This window comes from Stenella coeruleoalba (assembly GCF_951394435.1).
Source record: "Stenella coeruleoalba genome assembly, chromosome: 14".
Classification (NCBI taxonomy): domain Eukaryota; kingdom Metazoa; phylum Chordata; class Mammalia; order Artiodactyla; family Delphinidae; genus Stenella; species Stenella coeruleoalba.
Window position 1 is genome coordinate 8,921,509 of NC_137160.1, and position 20,385 is coordinate 8,941,893.

General features: G+C 36.7%; 1 protein-coding gene across 3 annotated transcripts in view; it reads left to right on the top strand.

Moving 5' to 3' along the window:
• TMX3 (thioredoxin related transmembrane protein 3) overlaps positions 1–20,385 on the top strand; it is a 46,069-nt gene that overhangs the window by 19,140 nt on the left and 6,544 nt on the right. For 2 of the 3 annotated variants that reach the window (XM_079941827.1, XM_079941828.1), the window contains 9 exons: positions 1,765–1,864; positions 2,557–2,634; positions 4,935–5,001; positions 8,595–8,693; positions 11,485–11,542; positions 11,740–11,793; positions 14,908–14,964; positions 18,849–18,978; positions 20,291–20,359. In XM_079941827.1, the coding sequence (XP_079797953.1) occupies positions 1,765–1,864; positions 2,557–2,634; positions 4,935–5,001; positions 8,595–8,693; positions 11,485–11,542; positions 11,740–11,793; positions 14,908–14,964; positions 18,849–18,978; positions 20,291–20,359 (712 nt within the window). Of the gene's footprint in view, positions 1–1,764; positions 1,865–2,556; positions 2,635–4,934; positions 5,002–8,594; positions 8,694–11,484; positions 11,543–11,739; positions 11,794–14,907; positions 14,965–16,938; positions 17,008–18,848; positions 18,979–20,290; positions 20,360–20,385 lie in introns of those variants that run through there. The other variant, XR_013831191.1, reaches the window with a different exon arrangement.

Below are 20,385 nucleotides of genomic sequence, written 5' to 3' on the forward strand. Positions count from 1 at the left end.
GTTTACATTCATTTATTTTTCTTGTTATCGAATTTCAGTTTTAAGAGAAACCCCACAGTATTACATTCTAAATAAACTTGGGCTTTAATCCCTAGCCTTTAATACCAGAAAATGCTTTTTAGATGCAGCTAAAATAATTTCCCTCATCTTTCACATGCTGCTTTATGCCAACTGTGAGGTATTATTGCACATTTCGCTTAGAAGGTAATATAATTAGAACCCAGAGATCTTTTTGAGTTACAGATCTCTGAAGTTTTACTGCTGAGGAATCAGAAATTCTTCTGTGTTTCCTTCTGGTTTGAATGTGGTGATTTTTTTTTTTTTTACTCTACATCTTGCTGGTGTATAAAGAAAGTTGGTGCATATAATTATTTAATGTGATTATGTGTAACTTCTGGAAGAGGACATTTATCAAAATAGGTTAACCTACTTTGACTTTGAAAGTATGGTTGCTTATGAGTTTGACAGGATGTATTATATTGATAGCTTTAAATAATTTTATGATAAATTAACATATTGGAATGGATTTGTTGGGTGGCATGATACTATCTAGCTTAAATTATTTGAGAAAAGGCACAGAATTAGGAATGGTCTTTGTATAGTAAAGTTTGCAAAGCTTTAGTGAAGTATAATTTTCACTGTATTTTCTTGTTGATTGCATATTTCATTTTCTTTATTTGTTTTGTGAGTAAATAAATTTTGAGATAACTTTATATTACATGAGGGGGTCGCCAGTAGGATTATTTTATTCCCCTGTAGTTTAAATTAGTCTTTATGTTTTGGCAATTTTTAACGAGTTTTAGTTTAAGCTTAAGATGGCCTTCTGATGTAACTGGGAGTGACTCTACTGCAAAGGGAATTTCAAGAGTCAGTTCTGGAGTTGCATCACTTACTAGTTAATTACTAAAGTATTAAAATAGAGGCTAGAATATAGTGATGTAGTGCATTTAAAGAATTGTGTGTTTCGAAAATGTTTGCCTTTGCAGAATACATTTTGTTCTTTTTTGCAAATGTGATGGAGTAAAAATCTAATAATATAGATCACACTAAAAAAAGACTGCCTCTTAGCTTTTAATAGTATTTCATAAGTGATATGTTTTATAATCTTTGGTATAATTCATTTCTCAGCCTATTTGGCTTTGAAAATGACTGTATAATAAAACTTTTTGTAGTTTTGTTTTCTCTTCATGAGCTTCTTATATGCTATTATAACTACCATTTTCCATTGTATTTTTCCTGAGAAGAATAACATACTTAGGAAACATTTTAGATTTTAACCTTTATAGTGTGTTTTGAAACTAGCATTTAAATGGTCAGAGTAAGACATAAATATTCTAAACATAATATTATAAACTCCTGGAATAGTATTTCACAGTGTGTTTGTGTGAATGATCTTTCGAAAGGGAGAAAAAAAATAATTCTCACGCGGATTGTTTTGTTTTTAGCTGAGAATTCTAAATGGATTATAGTTCCATCTTTGCCTATCAAAACATTGGTTAAGATGATACTCTCTAAAGGGATGTATTTAAAGCTTATTTTTTAAACTGGTAGATTAAATTGTAGGTACTATATTTTTATTATATGGGTATAATAGTGGTCATGGGCCATAGTGTATTAGATTTATGTAGATTGAGTGATATACTTAAAATGCAATTCGTACAATATTAAAGCTTTGTAACTTTAGATAGGATGACATATAAATAGGAGTAAATTATGTACTACCCTTAGTTCAAGTGCAAGTTTTTTTGTTTTATTTTCAAACAGGGCTCTAATTCGGCCACTTCCAAGTCAGCAAATGTTTGAACATGTGCAGAAGAGGCATCGTGTATTTTTTGTTTATATAGGTGGAGAGTCACCTCTGAAGGTATCAAATGATTTTATTCTTTAATCCACAAGCACAGATATATTGTAATTTAATTTTCTGTATAACGAGGGCTTCACCAAAAACTCAGGGCTTATTTCACTCTTATTAGAAATACTTTAGTTGAATCTAAGTATTTTTATAATAAAAACACTTCATCATATACCCTCTATAGTATTTGCCTTCATGAAACAGAATTGAGTAAAAAGTGGGTGGGTGTTGCCTGTGTTAGTATATTTCTTCTGTTGACCTGGTTATTTAGATTTTGTATTGCTTTTTAGCATTTTGAGTCTTTGAAACTGCAACATGCAGTTTGAGTGTAAACTTTTTAAAAGCAAAAGCTCATTGTCTTAAGATTATTGCATGTATGTATGTTTGTGTTTGCATGTCAGACACACACATCTCTTCCTATAATCATCATCAAATTAAATTAATAAATATGAATTGAGCTTGTTATATTTAATGAACTTTATTTGAAGGCATATACAAGCACTTAGTTACAATGGTCTTTTGCCTTAGAAACAGTTTATTTCATTTCCTTATATTTAATCTTTTCACATGAAAAGACTTAAGGTAGCTAATTGTGATGATACTACTTAGCAGTGATACTACTTGCTCTGAATGTTTAATGAGGAATGAATTTTGATCTTGATTAATATTTAAAAGTCACCTTTTTTCTGTTTGTATCTTCACAGGAGAAATACATCGATGCTGCTTCAGAATTAATTGTATATACATACTTTTTTTCTGCCTCAGAAGAAGTTGTCCCTGAGGTAATTTTTAAAGTTGGATTTTAAGTAGTGTATTAATTACTATATATATTAAACAACTGTTTGTTGTCCTTTAATTGTGTGCCATGCACAGTTTTAAGTCCTGGATTATTGATGGCAAGCAAAATCATCAGGACCCTGATAGGATGGAGTTTACGTTCTCATGGGTGGGGGAAGTGGACTGAGTTTTAGTATTGTAGATAAGAGCCTTCCCTTGGGTCCTCAGACTGAGATAGTGGTCCTCGGTAAACAAAGCTATAAACAGGATATCATAACTGCTCTAAAAAATAATAAAGAAGCAGTGTGACAGTAAGGACATTTAGAGGTGGGATGGCTACTCTTGTTTGATTGATCAAGAAATGTCTGTCTGAGGAGAAAATACATCTGAACTGGGACTTACGGGATGTGAAGGAGCCACGCACAGATCTGTGGCCATAGTAAACCAGACACAAGGAACAGACATTACAGATGGCCAAGATGAGAACCTGCCTGGCATAGTGGAGTAACAGAGCCATAGCCAGTGTGGCTGAACTGCAGTGAGAAAGGAGATGGGAGGTAGGCAGAGGCCAGTGGAGGCCTTCTAGGTCAGGGCCACGCATGTGAGGATTTGGTATCAAGTTCATTTTAAGGACATTACTCTGTGCTAAGTGCAGACACAATTGGATCAGGATGAGACTAGATCAGGAAGCTCAGTTGAACTCTTGAAGAAATCTAGGATTTAGGCTTGAAAGTTATTAAGAGAATTAGGAAGAAGTGAAAGAATTGTATTTGGAGATAGAATTTTTTGAGCTTGTTCTAGAGGAAAAGAGGTGCATCAAGGATGACTCTTAGGTTTTTGGCCTGAACAACTGGTTAGATGGTGGTGTTATTTATGAGCTGGGGAACACTGGGGAAGGAACAAGTTGGAGTATGGGAGGAGAGATGGTGTTTTGAAGGTTTATTTTACTTTAAGTTGACATATTAGGCATCCAAGTACAAGCATCAGATAAGGGTTTGGAGATAAGCCACGGCTGCATAAATGAAATAAACTTCTTAGACATGGGATGCAAATCTGGGGGGAGATAAGAGGGTCCAGGTCCTAACAGCAAAGGACAATGAGAAGAGATTGCCACTAAAGTAGGAAAACAAGGTGAATGGGAAGCCAAGATAAAAAGTGTTTAAGAAAGGAGTGGCCAATTGTGCAAGATGCCGTGAAGCAACCAAGGTGAGGAGAGGAAAGAACCATGGTGTTTGTCCCCATAGAGGTTGTTGGTGGTTTTAAGAGAAACAGTTTCAGAGGAGTAATGGGGACAAGTGACTCACTGGTGTGATATCAGAGACTGGCTCACTCAGGGATACCCTTGAAAGGGAGAGATGCTGAATGCTGTGAAATATCCCAGGGTACCTGTGTGGATGAGTTGCCAACCATGGGTGAATAGAGGCATGCTGGATGGTAGAGCCTCACCTGAGAGCTTTACCACTGCCCTTACAATAGTTATTTTCATGGTGCTGTGATGTAACCAGATCATTCTAGATCACCTGTGACATACCTTCCTCCTTTTTAACCTTTCCAGGATAGCTGTCCTTATTTTAATTTTATTATTACTTTTACTTTATTAGTTATCTACTGATTTATTTGTTGTTATGCTCAGTATTGCCACACTCATGTAGTAATTCTGTGTGGCTTACCTAAATTATATCTTTTCTGCTCTGATACTGATTTCTCTACTGTAATTTTATTATTTTGAAATAAGTACAACACAGGTATAAGAAGCAGGTACCCACTGAATGGATTCCTTATTATTAATGGCCATTGTAAGTTCCCATTCATAAAGCAGTTTATCGTTTAAGCCTGCTCTCACCTCTCAACGTGTGTTAGCAGATCTCACTCTCCTAACTCCTCAGTAAGGCGGGTGCTCTGAGACCTGGATTCACGGGAAGCCGACTCCCCGGGTGAAGTGATGGACTCGTTTCACAGCCTGGGAGTGCTGGGGAGAACCTACCTGTGCTGATTGCTACCTTAGCCCCTGCTCTTCCGCCGTTTCAGAGTGCCTCCTGGCCTTCACTTCCTGTGATATCTTTGAGTCTGTTAACAACTCTAAGAATATTTCGTGGTTTCACCAGGGCAAACAGGGCACCGTGCCAGGGGGTGTATAAAGAGGTATCAAGCCCAGTCCTTGGATGAGCTAGGGATTGACTGTGTTCTTTTTAACTGTTGGTAACTTTTTTGTGGTGGTCATCATTGTGGTTCCCACCCCCCCGGTAACTTTCAATGCTTTTGAACTCATGGCTACCAACTGAAATTTTTTTTCTGATTTTCGCAGTATGTGACCCTGAAAGAGATGCCCGCTGTGCTTGTTTTCAAAGATGAAACTTACTTTGTTTATGATGGTAAGTTCCAAAGTTTTAACTCATGTAAACACTTTATAATTACAATGTTGTATCTATTATAGGGCTTAGGTGTTGATGAAAGATTTAGTAAATGCAGCTACTGCTTACATTTCCTGTTAGTTGAATGACTGCTAGGTTTTTCTTACCCTTCAACTTTAGTTTTTCCACTCAGTGTTCTTTCATCCTGAGTTTGGCTACAGTAAATTTCTCTTTTTGTCAGATCATTTGCCTTTTTTAGAAATGAGCCCTAGGCAATTTCTGTACATTACTTTAAAATATTCAAAGTTAATTTTAAAAAGGTCTAACATTTGAGACACACAAAGATGTGAAAGAAATAAACCATCTTCAATAGTGGTGAAGCCCTGGGGTATTCTTCTGTAGCCTTTTCTCTCCCTCCCTGACAGAAGTAACCACCCACCTGCTATTCAGCATTTCTCTGTTGAAGCAAATACTTGGTCTATTTTTTAAATATTTTTATTATATCAAACACACATTATAGTAAAGAGAATGCTAAAATAGTAAGACTCTACATACACACCTGTCACCCAGGTGAGACAGTTACTAAGATCTTACCACGTTTGCTTCAACAATGTTTTTTCTTTGTTGAAGCATTGTAGCAAATCCCAGTGGCATTTCATCGCTATGTGCTTCATTATGCGTCCCTGACTACACGTTTATTATGCATTTCTTTAAAAATGTGGGCTTTTGGGAGTTTCTTTTTTTAAGATAACCACATGCTATTGTAACACTTAACAAAATTAACAGTAATTCCTTGGTATTATCAAATACTTACTACCAGAGTTTGCAAACTGGGCTTTGAGGTAGCTTAGGGCAGTGCAGCAGACTCACAGGGCATGCGGAGATAGTTCGGATTTCAGGAAGCACTGAAACTCGACATCTGTTGGACAGTACACAGCCACTGAAAAGCAAAAGCAAATGCAAAATCTCACCTACTAGCAATGTTAGTAACATTGTAAATTACATACAGTTAATGAAATAAAAAGTTCAGTTTCTCATTCTTACTAGCTACTTTTCATATACTCAGTGGCCTTGTGTGGCTTTTGTTGGAGAGCACAGATCGGGACCATTTTATTCATATCAGAAACATTCTAGAGAGTTATTTTTACTGAACCAAACTTGGGTCCACTCTCCTGTGTGCAGTAAAGCCAATCTGCTGACGCCAGGTTGTGGTGAAGGAAAGGGCAGCTTCAGTGCAGGGCGCCAGGCAGGGAGTCCAGGGCAGCTAGTGCTCAAAGGCCAGGTGAGGGAGGGGAGTCACAGGGTGTGTGATCAGCTGGTGCACGGTCCTCTGATTGGTTGATGGTGAGGTAACAGCAAGGGCCATGTTAGTTAACATCATCAATCCTTAGGCTGCAGTAGGCCTGGGGGATAAGTGCTCCTGGTCATCAAAACAACTCAGGAAAGTGCATCAGATACAGTTACATAAGCAGAGAGTATGGGGGAAGGGTCGCCCAGGACTGCCCCTTAGGGGTTCTGCTCAGTCACATTATCTTGTGACGGAGAAGAAACTAGAAGTGTTTGAGAGCTGTAAGCTTTGAGTTGCTTAAATGACTCAGATGAATAGAAGAATATCTAATAAAAGGAATATTTTGATTGTCCTGTTTTAGTCAAAGGAGCATTTTAATTGTTTTGACAGTAACATGAAGACAAAGCAGTTCTAAAATCTTATATCTTCACTATCTTTAGATAAATGTGAGGACTGTGTTTTATTTCTTAATGTAGTGTAATAACCACCATTTACCTGTTACGTTTTGTACAGCAGGTACTATCTATTTGCTTAACTCGATATTTTCATTTTATTCTCACCTTAATAGATAAATATCCTGAGATTACAGAGAGGGTAACTAAGAATGTTAGATAAAGGAGAGAGATATGTAGTTAAATTACAGGTTCATTCCTTTGCGCATTCATCGGATATTTGTTGAATGGCTGCATGAGACATTGGGCTTAAAAAGGAAATTAAGAGGAACTTGCATATGTGAAAATGTGTTAAGGAAAATTCATATTCCATCCACTTATTCTTTATCTACACTCCTTGTATGATAAGCACTTAGTATATTCAATATATTGTCTTATTTGATCATTACAACAGTCTTTTGAGATCAGCAGTCTTACTGTTTTATAAACAAACAGGATTAAAGAGATTGTTTTTGTTTTTTCCAAGTTAAAATAGTACATGGTATAATCAAGATTCAGCCTTCAAATCTCTTGTTCTAGTTGCATTATGAGTTTCTTAACTCAGAGAGCCACTTCACTTTTTTTGGAAAAAGCCCTGATTTTCTTTATTAAAGAATACATTTAAGTCTAAATAATGGCTAAGAAGTGCCCTTCCCCATCCATGTTTCAGATGTGGCCTCCGATACATAAGAAAGAGAGGGGTAATGTGTTCAGTATCTACAGATGTTTTGAAGGCCAACATTTTCTAACTCAGTAGTCAGTACTTAGAACCTGCCTGAAGTCTTCAGATAAAAGGTTACTTTGAATGCTTATCCTCCTATTACATTGTTAATAATTTCAGGAACAGTGGGATGGGGCTTAGGAGGATAGTTTATTTCCTAATGAGTTTTAGATTTATCACTTTTGTGAATAATCTTTAGAAAATTTGCTTTTTTGACCTGGAGTGGAGATTATGGCCCAATAATCAAATTCTAGTTTTATGTTTGTTTTCCTAATTCATAAATCCAAATCCATAAATGCTTTCAGATTTGCATTATATTACTTATTTTATAGGTTTGATAACTTGAAAATGTTTTGTTTAGCAATGCAAGTGACAGAAAAAGCACATCTTTCAAGAAATCAGTAAAATCCAGTCTTCATCCATATTGGTAGGCTTTTACATCAACTTCTTTTTCATGCAGTTGTAATAATTTTTCAGAATTATATTTCTAATCAGGATATAATTCTCTTGGATATTGTAAATGTTTCCTGTCTGCTCATCAGAGGAAGTATTTGACGTTGAAAAGGGCTGAAATAGTATGTGTGACTTTATATGTGAGTTTGTTTTACATATGAAGGAGGGTTGTAAACTGAGGTCAAAATGTCATAAAATAGAGAAGAACAAAGAAATTATAATAAAAATTGCCCATAATGCTATCATCCAAGACTAACCATCAACTCAGGAAAACTATTTATAGGAGTATATATATGCCTTCATTTTATCACTCTATCAGTTTTTTTCATACTTTATTTTTTACAGAGTTACAGTCATGTTGTAATATTGTTTTGTTACCTGCTTTACCACTTAATTACTATAATTTTTTAAAATCTATAAATGGTCTCTCTCAACATGTACCATAATGATTTAAATTATTTCCTGTTTAGGATGTTTCAGTATTTCCTTTATTTTTATCTATCTTTGCTATTTTCAGTGGTGCTATAATGATGAATTGTTTTATGCATTAATCCTTTTTTTACATTTGATTGCTTCAAATAGCTTTCTAAAAATGAAATTTATGAATTTAAGATTATGATCCTCTGTCAGGCATTTTATACATGCTGCTAGATTAAACATTATAAACATTTTAACATCATATTTACACTATAATTTATCAACTTTGTTTTGTTTTTTTAAGAGTACGAAGATGGTGATCTATCATCTTGGATCAACAGGGAGAGGTTTCAAAATTATCTTACAATGGATGGCTTCCTCTTGTATGAACTTGGAGATACCGGTAACAAGCATATATACAACTCTCCATCACACTACAAAACTTTTCCTTAACTGATTACTTCAATCTGTAGAAAATGAATTTTTTAAGTTCTATTTCATAATATCATTCCTTCTTTCAGACCTGAATGCCATGTCAACTTTATGAGACTATAGATTAATATTAACCAAAGAACTTACCTTTGCATGTGGAATAAAGATTAGCTAGAAAGGGTTTACTAATAGAAGTGATAGTGACAGGGAAAACAGAGCCTGGAGAATAAGGAAATGAGAAAAAATAACCAACTAGAAAGCTGTCCGCAGGACGCTGATTTTGTAATAGGAGTTGGAATACAAATTAGCACAACCTTTGAAAGCCTGCTTTTACCTGTGAAGAAAATATGGGCATCAGATTGGCATGGTTTCTTGAAGTTATGTAATTGAAAGTGATAAGCAAAGCAAATAGAAATATAGATGCAAAAAAGAAAGCTGTAAGGAATTACAGCTGTAAGGACTGGTCTAAAATAGATGTGAACTACAAAAATTGTAAGACGCTAACCATGTAAATTTTAGGAGGAAGTGTTTTGTAAATTTATAATGAATTACAAATAAGAAATAAGTCATGGTTATTGTTGCCACATTTGTTTCCATTCACAACTTTATGATAGTTGGATGAACGTATAGTTTTAGATTAAAAGAATGGGAAAATGTTAGTCAAGGCTCAACTTTTTAATCTGAGAAATAATAGGTATAGAGTTTCTTCTTCATGATTTCCTGCTCTTGGATCTGGTTAAGAATACAAATTAGAAGCGCTCCAACACATTTTTCTGTTACTTTGTAACTTTCACAGGATGGTATTTGTTCTGGTTCCTGAGCCTTCTTTTAATGTTCTGTGTCTGGTGATGCTTCTGTCTTTGCTTTCCTTGCAGAGGGAGGTGTGTGTTAGCTCAGTGTTGGAAGTTGACGCGGATACTGTCAGAGACTGTGGGTTTACCTGCTGATTCATGCAGGCCCGCGTGAAGGGAAAAGGGGGAGAATGCAGGAATACAGTAGTTCTGCTCTCAGTACAGCATCGAAGGAGGCGGCAATTAAAATAGGCAGCTTTGCCAAAGCTCTTCCGTGTCTTCTCCCAGATTGATTTGGAAAGAAATTGGCTATGGCAATGTTTCTTTGTGTTCCCAGTGTAATTGCCCTGGTTGGGTGTCAGCTTTGGCTGTGCCCCGCTTGTGGTCCTCCCTGGACACTTGTCATATAAGCCCCGCAACAGACTCCTGGCCCTCGGTGGCTTCAGACACCTAGTGTATTTTCAGTACTTCTGACGACTGCAGATCCCTGCATCTTCCGACTCCTGCTAACTTTCCCGTTTTGTCTCACTCTCTCCCGTCTCCGGCCACGCTGACTGTTCAGTTTCCTGAAAAGGCTGTGTACCTTGCACCAGAGCACCTTTAAACATTCTGTTTTCTTTGCCTGGAAAAGTGTAGTGAATTTATATTCATCTGTCAAACTCAGACCAAATACTGCTTTCTTAGGAAAGTCTTTCACTAACCCCCTGAAACTACATTAGTCTACTCTTATAAAATGTTTTTATAAACCCCATGTCCCCGTCCTCCCCAAGTCTTCTGATTGTTAACCACACGTCTGCGTGTGTGTGATTGTCTTCCCCAAGTGCAGAGCTGTGTCGGTGTGCTCCTCACTGTGGCCTCGGGAACTAGCCCTGTGCCGGGTCCACTGCTCGGCGCCCAGTGACTGTGAACTTAATACGCGAGAAACCCCCTGTGTCGGCCTGTGGGAAGATGCTGGACATGTTGTAGGCATTTTGAAAACACTCATGAAGCACTTTAAATTAAAGACATAACAGTAAAAACCAAACACTGAACAGTAAATGCAGTAATATTTCAAGAGGGGAAATAAACATTATGAACTAATGATTTTAGCTGAAGGTTAAAAGAAGCGTCAAGATTGTGTAGAATTTAAAGTTTGTATAGAATTTAAGTATGAAATTAGAGAAGATATGGGGATGAGGTTGAAAGATTGTCGATTTAATCCTACGTTTATGTACCTACTCTGAGCCAGAAACTATCCCAGCCTTTTTGTACATGTAATCTCATTCAGCTCTCCAGATGACTTTGAAATAGATAATAGTTTCTAAAATAAGTTGGCGTCCTCTGAGGTGAAGGCACATGGCTAATGGATGCTGTGCTTCCCTGTTGTTCTCCCAGACCTGGAACATGATAGACCCTGCTGGATTGCAGGGTCTGGTCTTCTGACTTCCATACCAGTGCTCTGCTTGTTACGTCACGCTGCCGTCCTGGAGGATGTCAGAGATGAATATGATTTATGTTCTGTTGAGGGTTAAATAAACTTGAGTCCGTTTTATTTTGTGCATTAATTACTAGCAAACAGTGGCCCGTGGTACCAAAGAGAATAACATTGTAAAAATCATTTTCTTGTTCTATACCATTTTTTCAGAGCTGTAGTCATTCTTAGTATATTTCTTTTATCAACTGGTTCCTTATAGTTTTAGTTTTCAACAAAATACTTCAGTGTGTGGGTTGTGTGAAAAAAATAACAATTTGAGTATATGAATTGTTAAATATTTACTGTTACTGATATTTACATTTCAGGGATGGGAGGTAGGTGGGAGTTTATCACTTGGAGTCAACAGTTCACTGTTTCACTCTGCCAAGCATAACATGTTTAAGATAATTGGAATTGAATTCTGGAAACTATATACTATTTTCCTATTCATTGCTACAGTAATAATTGAAAAGTTTAATGAGGATTATTGAATTTAGATATGTCATTCTTAATTTCAGGAAAGCTTGTGGCTATCGCAGTAATTGATGAGAAAAATACATCAGTTGAACATACCAGGTATGGTGCCTTGAAATAGTTTTAAGCTTCAGATATCATCCAATTCAGACTTTACATGGCTTCAGATAAACTTGACATAGTATCTTACTTTTCCTGCAGTGTTAGATATTAGATAAGGCAGCATATATGATAATTGAGTAATTATATTTTTCAAGTTGATGAAATGGAATATTCATGTATTTTTTGTTTTCTCACAGATTAAAGTCAATTATTCAGGAAGTTGCTAGAGATTATAGAGACCAGTTCCACAGGTAGGTGTTTGCATTCTGGAAGGCTCCATTATCTCTGTCTAATTAGGTTTTGTAATACAGTAAAGCAAACACAGAAGTATTTCATACTTTCAAAGATGAATCAAGGAGCTGAAGTGAATTACAGCATGTAGCATTTCAGTATGAATTGTTTGAAGTTTATTGATATATGTCTTACAGGTTTAAAAAAAAACTTGTAATTTGCATCATACCTGAGTCTTGATAGGATTGGGGATAAGTTGGTGGTAAGAAAATATGCACATACAGGCATATACTTCAGAGGTATGGTGGGCTTGGCTCCAGCCCAGCGCAGTACAGCAAGTCACATGAAATTTTTGGTTTTATTTAACATATAAAAGTTACGTTTTTGTATATTAAGTGTGCGGTAGCATTGTGTCTAGAAAGTGTACGCACTTTAAAAATGCTGGCCATCATCTGAGGCTTCAGTGAGTTGTAATCTTTTTGCTGGTGGAGGGTCTTGCCCCAATGTTGATGGCTGCTGACTGGCCAGGGTGGTGGTCACTGCAGGTCAGGGTGGCTGTGGCTTTTTCTTAAAATGGGACAGCGGTGAAGTTTGCCTCATCCATTGACTCTTCCTTTCATGAACGATTTCTCCGTAGCGTTGGTAGCATTTTACCCATAGTCGAACATCTTTCAAAATTTGAAGCAGTCCTCTCAAACCTTGCTCCTTTGTCAACTAAGTTTATGTAATATTCTGAATCCTCTAAATGTTGTCATTTCAACAGTCCTCACAGCCCCCTCACCAGGAGTAGATTCCTGGAACCACTTTTAAGGAACCTCTTCGTTTGCTCATCTGGAGGAAGCAGCTCCTCATCCATTCAGGTTTTATCACAAGATTATACCAGTTCATTCACATCTTCAGGCTCCTCTTCTAAGTCTAGTTTTCTTACTGTATTCATCACATCTGGAATTACTTCCTCTCCTGAAATCTGGAACCCCTCAGAATCATCCATGAGGGTTGGAATCAGCTTCTTCCAAACTCCTGTTAGTGGTGATATTTGACCTCTTCCTGTGAATCATGAATGTTCTTAATGGCATCTAGAATGGTGAATCCTTGCCAGAGGTTTTCAGTTTACTTTGCCCAGATTCATCAGAGGAATCACTATCTATGGCAGCTGTGGCCTTAGGATACACGTTTCTTCAATAAGAAGACTTGAAAGTCAAAATGACTCCTTGATCCATGAGCTGCAGAATGGGTGTTGTGTTAGCAGGAGTGAAGACAACATTAATCTTATTGTGCATCTCCATTAGAGCTCTTGGGTGACCCAAGTGCATTGTCAATGAGTAGTAATATTTTGAAAGGAATCTCTTTTTTTCTGAGCAGTAGGTCTCAACAGTGAGGCTTAAAATATTCAGTAAACCATGTTGTAAATAGATGTGCTGCATCCAGGCTTTGTTGTTCATTTGTAGGGCAAAAGGCAGGATAGATTTAGCATAAATCTTAAGGACCCTAGTATTTTCAGAATGGTAAATGAGCATTGGTTTCAAAGTCACCAACTATGTTTGCCCCTAACAAGATAGTCAGCCTGTCCTTTGAAGTTTTGAAGCCAGGCATTGTTGACTTCTCTCTAGCTAGAAATCCTAGATGGTGGCTTCTTCCAGTATAAGGCTGTTTCATCTACACTGAAAATCTGTTGTTTAGTGTAGCCACCTTCATGACTTATCTTAGCCAGACCTTCTGGATACCTTGCTGCAGCTTCTACATCAGCACTTGCTGATTCACCTTGCACTTCATGTTATGAAGATGGCTTCTTTGCCTAAACCTCATGAACCCACCTCTGCTAGCTTCAGACTTTTCTTCTACAGCTTCCTCTCCTCTCTTAGCCTTCATAGAATTGAAGAGAGTTTGGGCCTTGCTTTGGATTAGGCTTCGCCTTAAGGAAATATTGTGGCTGGTTTGATGATCTACCCAGACCACAGAAACTTTTCTGCATATCAGTAATAAGGTTGTTTTACTTTCTTACCATTCGTGTATTCACTGGAGTAGCACTTTTAATTTCCTTCAAGAAGTTTTCCTTTGCATTCACAACTTGGCTAATTGTTTGCTGGAAGAGGCCTAGCTTTCAGCCTATCTGAGCTTCCAACTTCCCTTCCTTACTAAGCTTGATCTTTTATAGCTTTTGATTTACAGTGAAAGACGTGGGGACTCTTACACTTGAACATTTAGAGGCCATTGTAGTGTTATTAACTGGTCTAATTTCAATATTGTTGGGTCTTAAGGAATAGGGAGGCCCAGGGAGAGGGGGAGGGAGAGAGATGGGGGAACGGCTGGTTGGTGGAGCAGTCAGAACACACAAAACATTTATTGCTTAAATTCGAAGTCTTGTATGGGCACAGTTCGTGGCACCCCAAACATCACAATGGTAACATCAAAAATCACTGCTCACAGATCGCCAGAGCAGATATAATAATAATGAAAAAAGTTCGAAATATTGTGAGAATTACCAAAAATGTGACACAGAGACATGAAGTGAGCAAATGCTGTTGGAAAAATAGCACAGATAGACTCACTCAAAGCAGGGTTGCCAGAAACCTTCAGATTGTAAAAAACATAGTATCTGGGAACTGCAGTAAAGCAAAGCCCAATAAAAGGAGGTTGCCTGTATACTCATACATTTGAAATAAAATTAAACGAGCAATCACAAGTCAGATACAGATGACGATTTTAATAGGAACTCAAAATGTTCCTATTTTAATAGGAACATAAAAAATAGGTGATATTTTTTCCTGTATGCTAAATCACTTTGTTACTGTTATAAAAGACAGTCAATATAAATTTGTTGCATTACTTAATTATTATGCCCTTTTTATTCTAAGTCTTCTAATCAAATATATCAATGATATATGTATTTCTTGTGTTACACAGTATGAAACAAAATAGAAATGTCTTAAAATTTGCTTTATTTGTTACGTGTTTGTATCTCAAAAGCCAGTAGGATTCATACTTTTTTATATTTATTGTATGTGATTGATATGTTAAATGTTTATAGTGTTTGCATGCTTACCAGACCCTAAATTCAGTGCTTTGTATTTATCTTTTTTTTGTATTTAATATTATCCTCTCTTTCTCTGTTCTTTTTGGTTGTTGTTGATTAGGGATTTTCAGTTTGGCCATATGGATGGAAATGACTATATAAATACCTTGCTGATGGAGTAAGTAAAATGCTAAATGACGAAATGATTTTGCTATCAACTCTATCAATTTTTTTTTTTTTTTTTGGCCACACTGTGTGGCTTGTGGGATTTTAGTTCCCTGACAAGGGATTGAACCTGTGCCCACTGCAGTGGAAGCACGGAGTCCTAACCACTGGACCTCCAGGGAAGTCCCGACTCTATCAATTTTCAAATTTCTGTTTTTCAGAGACAGGCAGGACTAATAGCTGAAAAAAGCAAACCTTTGTATATGCTAATGCAGATATTCTCCCATTAAATATTTACTTTAGTTTTTAAATCTGTATTTGAAACTTATTAAACTTTAAAGTTCTCTATACTAAAAAAAAACCCTCCCAATTTAATGTTGACAATTTATAGTATTTTGGAAAGAAAACATCATTCAAAAACTTGTAAACTTTGTAGTTTCTGATTAATATGAACCCTAAGTTCAGTTTTAATGAATAAATGTAGCTTAAGTAGAAAATTTTTAGCATTTAAGAATTAATTGCTATTCTAGAAGAATTTAACAGACTAAAGTAAGTTTATAGGAAAACTTTACAGCTCTAATATAATATTGATTATGCTTATGATGTAAAGATCTGATTTGTCACTTCAGAAAGTTGATATTAGAAAACATTTACCAGACCTATACTGAATTAATAAGTTTCAAATAAAAGCCTACTCTGTTCAGCAGACGTTTAGTGAATATTTGCTGTAAGTCACACACTGTGTTTGGCATTGCACTGTTGATGCAAAAAGATGAGTAAATTATAGAGGCCCTGTCTTCAAATGCTCACGGTCTGCTGGGTGATACAGCACGGTGACTCCAGCACTGTGTGGGAAGGCCTGTGTGGTACGGAGCTCTGGAAGCACGGAGAGACCCAGCCACACCAAAATGCACAGCAAGGCGCAGGGGCTCAGGAAACGCTTGCCACAAGAGCCGGTAATTAAGGGAGAGTCTAAAGAATGAGAAGTAGCTGAATGAAGAATGCAGCGAGGTTATTTCAGGCAGAGTGTAATAGCAAACACAAGAGTGTTTGGAAAATGGGTCTTAAAATAGCCTGGACGTGAAGATGGCGGAAGCCCTCCAGAGCTTTACCAACTCATAAACCCAGAATAACATTCATAATTTTCAGGTAAGAGCCTAAAATTACGAAGTAAAGTACCTTTATTCATTTATAATCAATTCATTATCCTTATTCCAATAAGAATTTGAGAGGGTTTACCGAAGACATAAAGTACCAGATGTAATATATAATGAAGAAATCAAGACAAAGGGAAATAAAATAAAGGATCTATACAGTTACTAAAGGTACTTAAACAATTTGAATTTTTAATACTCAAGACAAAGTAGAAAAACATTGTTTATACATTTCCCGTCCCCTATAGAATAACTGTTGCTTATAGGAGTATGGCTGACCTTGTAGAAACCTAAGAGAAATTGCTATGCTATATAATCTCATAAAGGGGGGGCACATTATAATAGAAATTTATTTTTAATAGGACCTTTACAGTATATATAGTAGGGACTTCGATACAACAATTTATAATGTCCTTGGAGGCAAGCCAATAAAGTGATGCAGTAAAACATTTTGGGCAAGAGGCCAAAGCAATTTGCATCTGATAAATAACTCCTTGATTCAGGATAATATTCAGAATTTCTAGAGATGGATGGACATTCCTTCATGAGTATTATTTCTAATGTGAGTAGTGAGATAGAAGTTTTGCTGCAGTTATGGTCAGAGAACAATAATCTCTACCACCAACCTCTTATTGTTTGTTTTTTTTTACAATTCATACTTGGCTTTTTTTTGAGAGAAGACAGAAGGCATATAATGATGGCTATATAATAATCGAAAGTCCTTAACGAGCACTTACCCTGTGACCAACACTGTACTGAGTTGTCAATGTATGTGTTCTGACTTTTACACTAACTCAGTAAGGTATAAGTACTGTTATTTCCATTTTATATAGATGAGGAAATTGAAATTTCTTAGAAGAAACTCAAGGAAGTTAAATAATAAGCCAAAGGATGCTCAGCAAGTAAGTCAAAGAGATCCAGTCCTCAAATGCAGATCTCTCTTACTGCAAAATCTCCTAACTACTGTAAGATCAGTATTGACACATAAATTAGTAGAATTTAATAAGTATTGATGCCTAAAAGTTTTTAACTTAGGGCAGATACGTGATATTATATAAGATAGTTAACACTGTAGTGTTGACGATGTTTTTTACTTTTTCTCAAAGTAAACAGGGTACTCTCAGACCTTTGGTCTATTAAATTACTTTGTGTTTGATTTTTGTGAGTATAGTTAAGAGAGAATAGGATGAGGTGCTATTTTTCATCGTTATTCAGATGGAATTATTTCAGAACAAATTGTTTCTAGTTCAGCTGTGTATTTAACTTTTTCATAGGATTTTTTATAGGAAGACCAGGTTCTACTTCATTCCATAAAAATAGAATTTTGCTACTGATGCAATATGATGATAACTAAACTACTATAAGTTAAAAAGTTGTCTCATGTTTTTATAAACAAGAATGAAGCTAAGATTTTTTTTTAGTTACAGTTAATTATTGCCTAACAATAATACTGGATAACAAAACACCCTGATACCCAGTGGCATAAAACAGCAATCCTTTATTCTCTCTCACTCGTCTGGGCTTGGCTAACCTTAGCCGGGTACAGCCAGACGTGGCTCCAAGCTGCCAGTTAGGTCCAGGTCTACCCTACGTGTCTTCCATGTCCTTGACCCTGGAGGGATATTTTCCTGGGGGATGTTCTTCTCATGGCAATAGCAGAAACACAAGAAGGCAAGCACATTTCAAGCCTCTGCTTCAGTCATTTCTGTGCCTTCCCATTGGCCAAACCACACGGCTGAGCCCAACATCAGGGATCATGTTTTGCCTCAATGAGAGAAGGACGTGGTGTGGGGAGGGATAGAGAATTATAAACAAGAAAGCAACCTCCTGGACCCAGTTACTTATGTGGTGATAATACAGTGCTGTAAATTGTTTCTACTGTAGAGTTTTGTGCTTTTGCATAATACATTCATATAGACATATGAATAACCATAAATTGATAATGTAGGTGGCATACAGAATTAAGCACCTTTTTATGATTACGCAAAACCCTATTCTTGAAGGGATAAAAAATTATTTGAAGTAAATGACACATTAGTAATATTATGGTTTTTGTCTGCAAACTGAATTGACGTCTAGTATATCACTGAAGCACCCAAGAGGATGGGGTGATTATACCATAGGGTAGTGGGCGTTCAGAGAATTTGGAATAGTATTTATTGAATGTATATGATGTATTGATACAAGGAATGTGCTGGATATTTAACTTGAATTTTCTCATTTAACTTCTGTAGCAAGATAGGTACCCTGCCCCCCACACCTTTATTCATTTATAAATGAAAAGTATTAGACTTAAACAAAGTTTTGGGAAAGCATCAGGTCCGAACACAGGCAGTGTAACTCTGGAGACCATACTGTTCCTTCTGTAGCTGCCTGAATGCCCTTTAACTGAGGTGGGCTGTATATAATTAAAGTGATGGTATTTAAGATAAACTTGTGGCCAGGAATTATATTGCCCAGAAATTGATACTTCATACATCATAATTTTTATCCTTAGGTTTGATCGTGAATACTCATTTGTCTGATGTTGTATACTAATAGTTTTCATAAATGTTAATTTAGCTATTTTTTAAACTGATGCACAATTTGAGTTTTTCTTTATGTAAACAAAGGAAGGCAAAGCTATTATAGCTCCCTCCTTTTGCACGTCTAGTTATTTAGATATAATTCAAATAAGTATCAGAATATTTGTTGTCTCTGTGTTTAACATGTATTTTGATTTCTTTTGTTTTTCTATTTTCAGTGAATTAAAAGTCCCAACTGTGGTTGTACTGAATACTTCAAACCAACAGTACTTTTTACTAGATAGACAGATTAAGAATGCAGAAGACATGGTCCAGTTCATTAATAACGTTTTGGATGGCACAGTAGATGTGAGTTTTTGCTTTAATTGCAATGGGGTGATGGGAGGAGGTGGAGGAGAAATCAGTTATTTTCTTCTGATTCTGAAAGAAAGAGTCGGCCATCTCCCGGGGTGAGGGGCAGGCCTCCATCCTTGCTTCTCTCACATGATACGCAGAGTCACCTTCCCCAGGACCTAAGTGGCAGAGGCTGCTAATGGGTGGAATGTTATTTGGAGGACATAGGTTGTCATAGTGATGCGGGGAGGTGTTACTGGCATTTAGAGTCAGGGGCTAGGGATGCTAAGAGGTCTGCAGGGTACAGAGCTATCCGATAGCTCTTAGTACCTCTCTGGATTCAAGAATACAATTGCATTAAGTTACTTGGATTGGTTTTCTAAAAAAACCTGTGAATAGCACCACAGTTTCTTAAAAGATCAGGAAATGTATTTAAAACCAGCCCCAGTGGAGTGTTCCAAATATAATCCTACAAAATATTTCTCAGAAATGATGAATGGATAATCTTAACTGTTTTTTTCTGTAAACCATATTGCAGTGTTTTTCAAACTGGGTTGTAGCCCGTATTAGAGGGTCATGAAATCACTTCAGCAGGTTGTGGCCAACATGCATCTTAATTCAATATACTAGAGTAAGATAAGAAGAGAAGAGACTTCAGTGCTTTTGTGAAGTGTAATTATTACTTTGCGAGACTTGTTTCAGCTTTACACAAACTATTTGAAAGTTGCCTCACAGAGTAGCAAGTATTTCTTCTTTGGAAACACTCTTAATCACATAGTAGGAATTTTATATTTGTGAAAATAACACTTGTTGAAATGATGCTCACCTGTATGAGTGAGAACCCTTCTATTTGTAAGTTAGTGAAATTCAGGGAATGAGCCAGACTCCAGGCATGGCTGAATGCAGGGATTTGATGGATTTTCATCAGGAATTTTTCTCCCTCTGCCTTCCAGCACTGTTTTCTTTTTGGGTTTCATCATCGGAGAGACTTTCCCTGCAGGACAGTGAGGATATCCTGCAGCAACTGTAACACTCTCAGCTAAACTGAAAAGCTGGGCAGGCCGGCACTTGGGTGGGTCAGCCTCAGCCGAGCTGCTTGGACTGTGACCAGGGAGGATGCATTTTCAGAGGAGAATCAGACTGTGTTCATACGAGAGCAGAAGGAGGGTGGGACAGAGAAACCAGTAAATATTTACTCCGTGGCTCTTTCAGGTGCTCTGTGTAATCTTTTGTAGTCAACTCTTGACCTGCAATTGTAAGATTATCTAACAGAAAAATGAAATAATAGTACTGAAATAACAATTGTTTTTTTCTTGTTAAATTTAAGGCCCAAGGAGGGGATAGCATTTTGCAGAGATTGAAAAGAATAGTATTTGATGCCAAATCTACTATTGTGGTAAGTTGTGACAGTGTGTTTAGTGT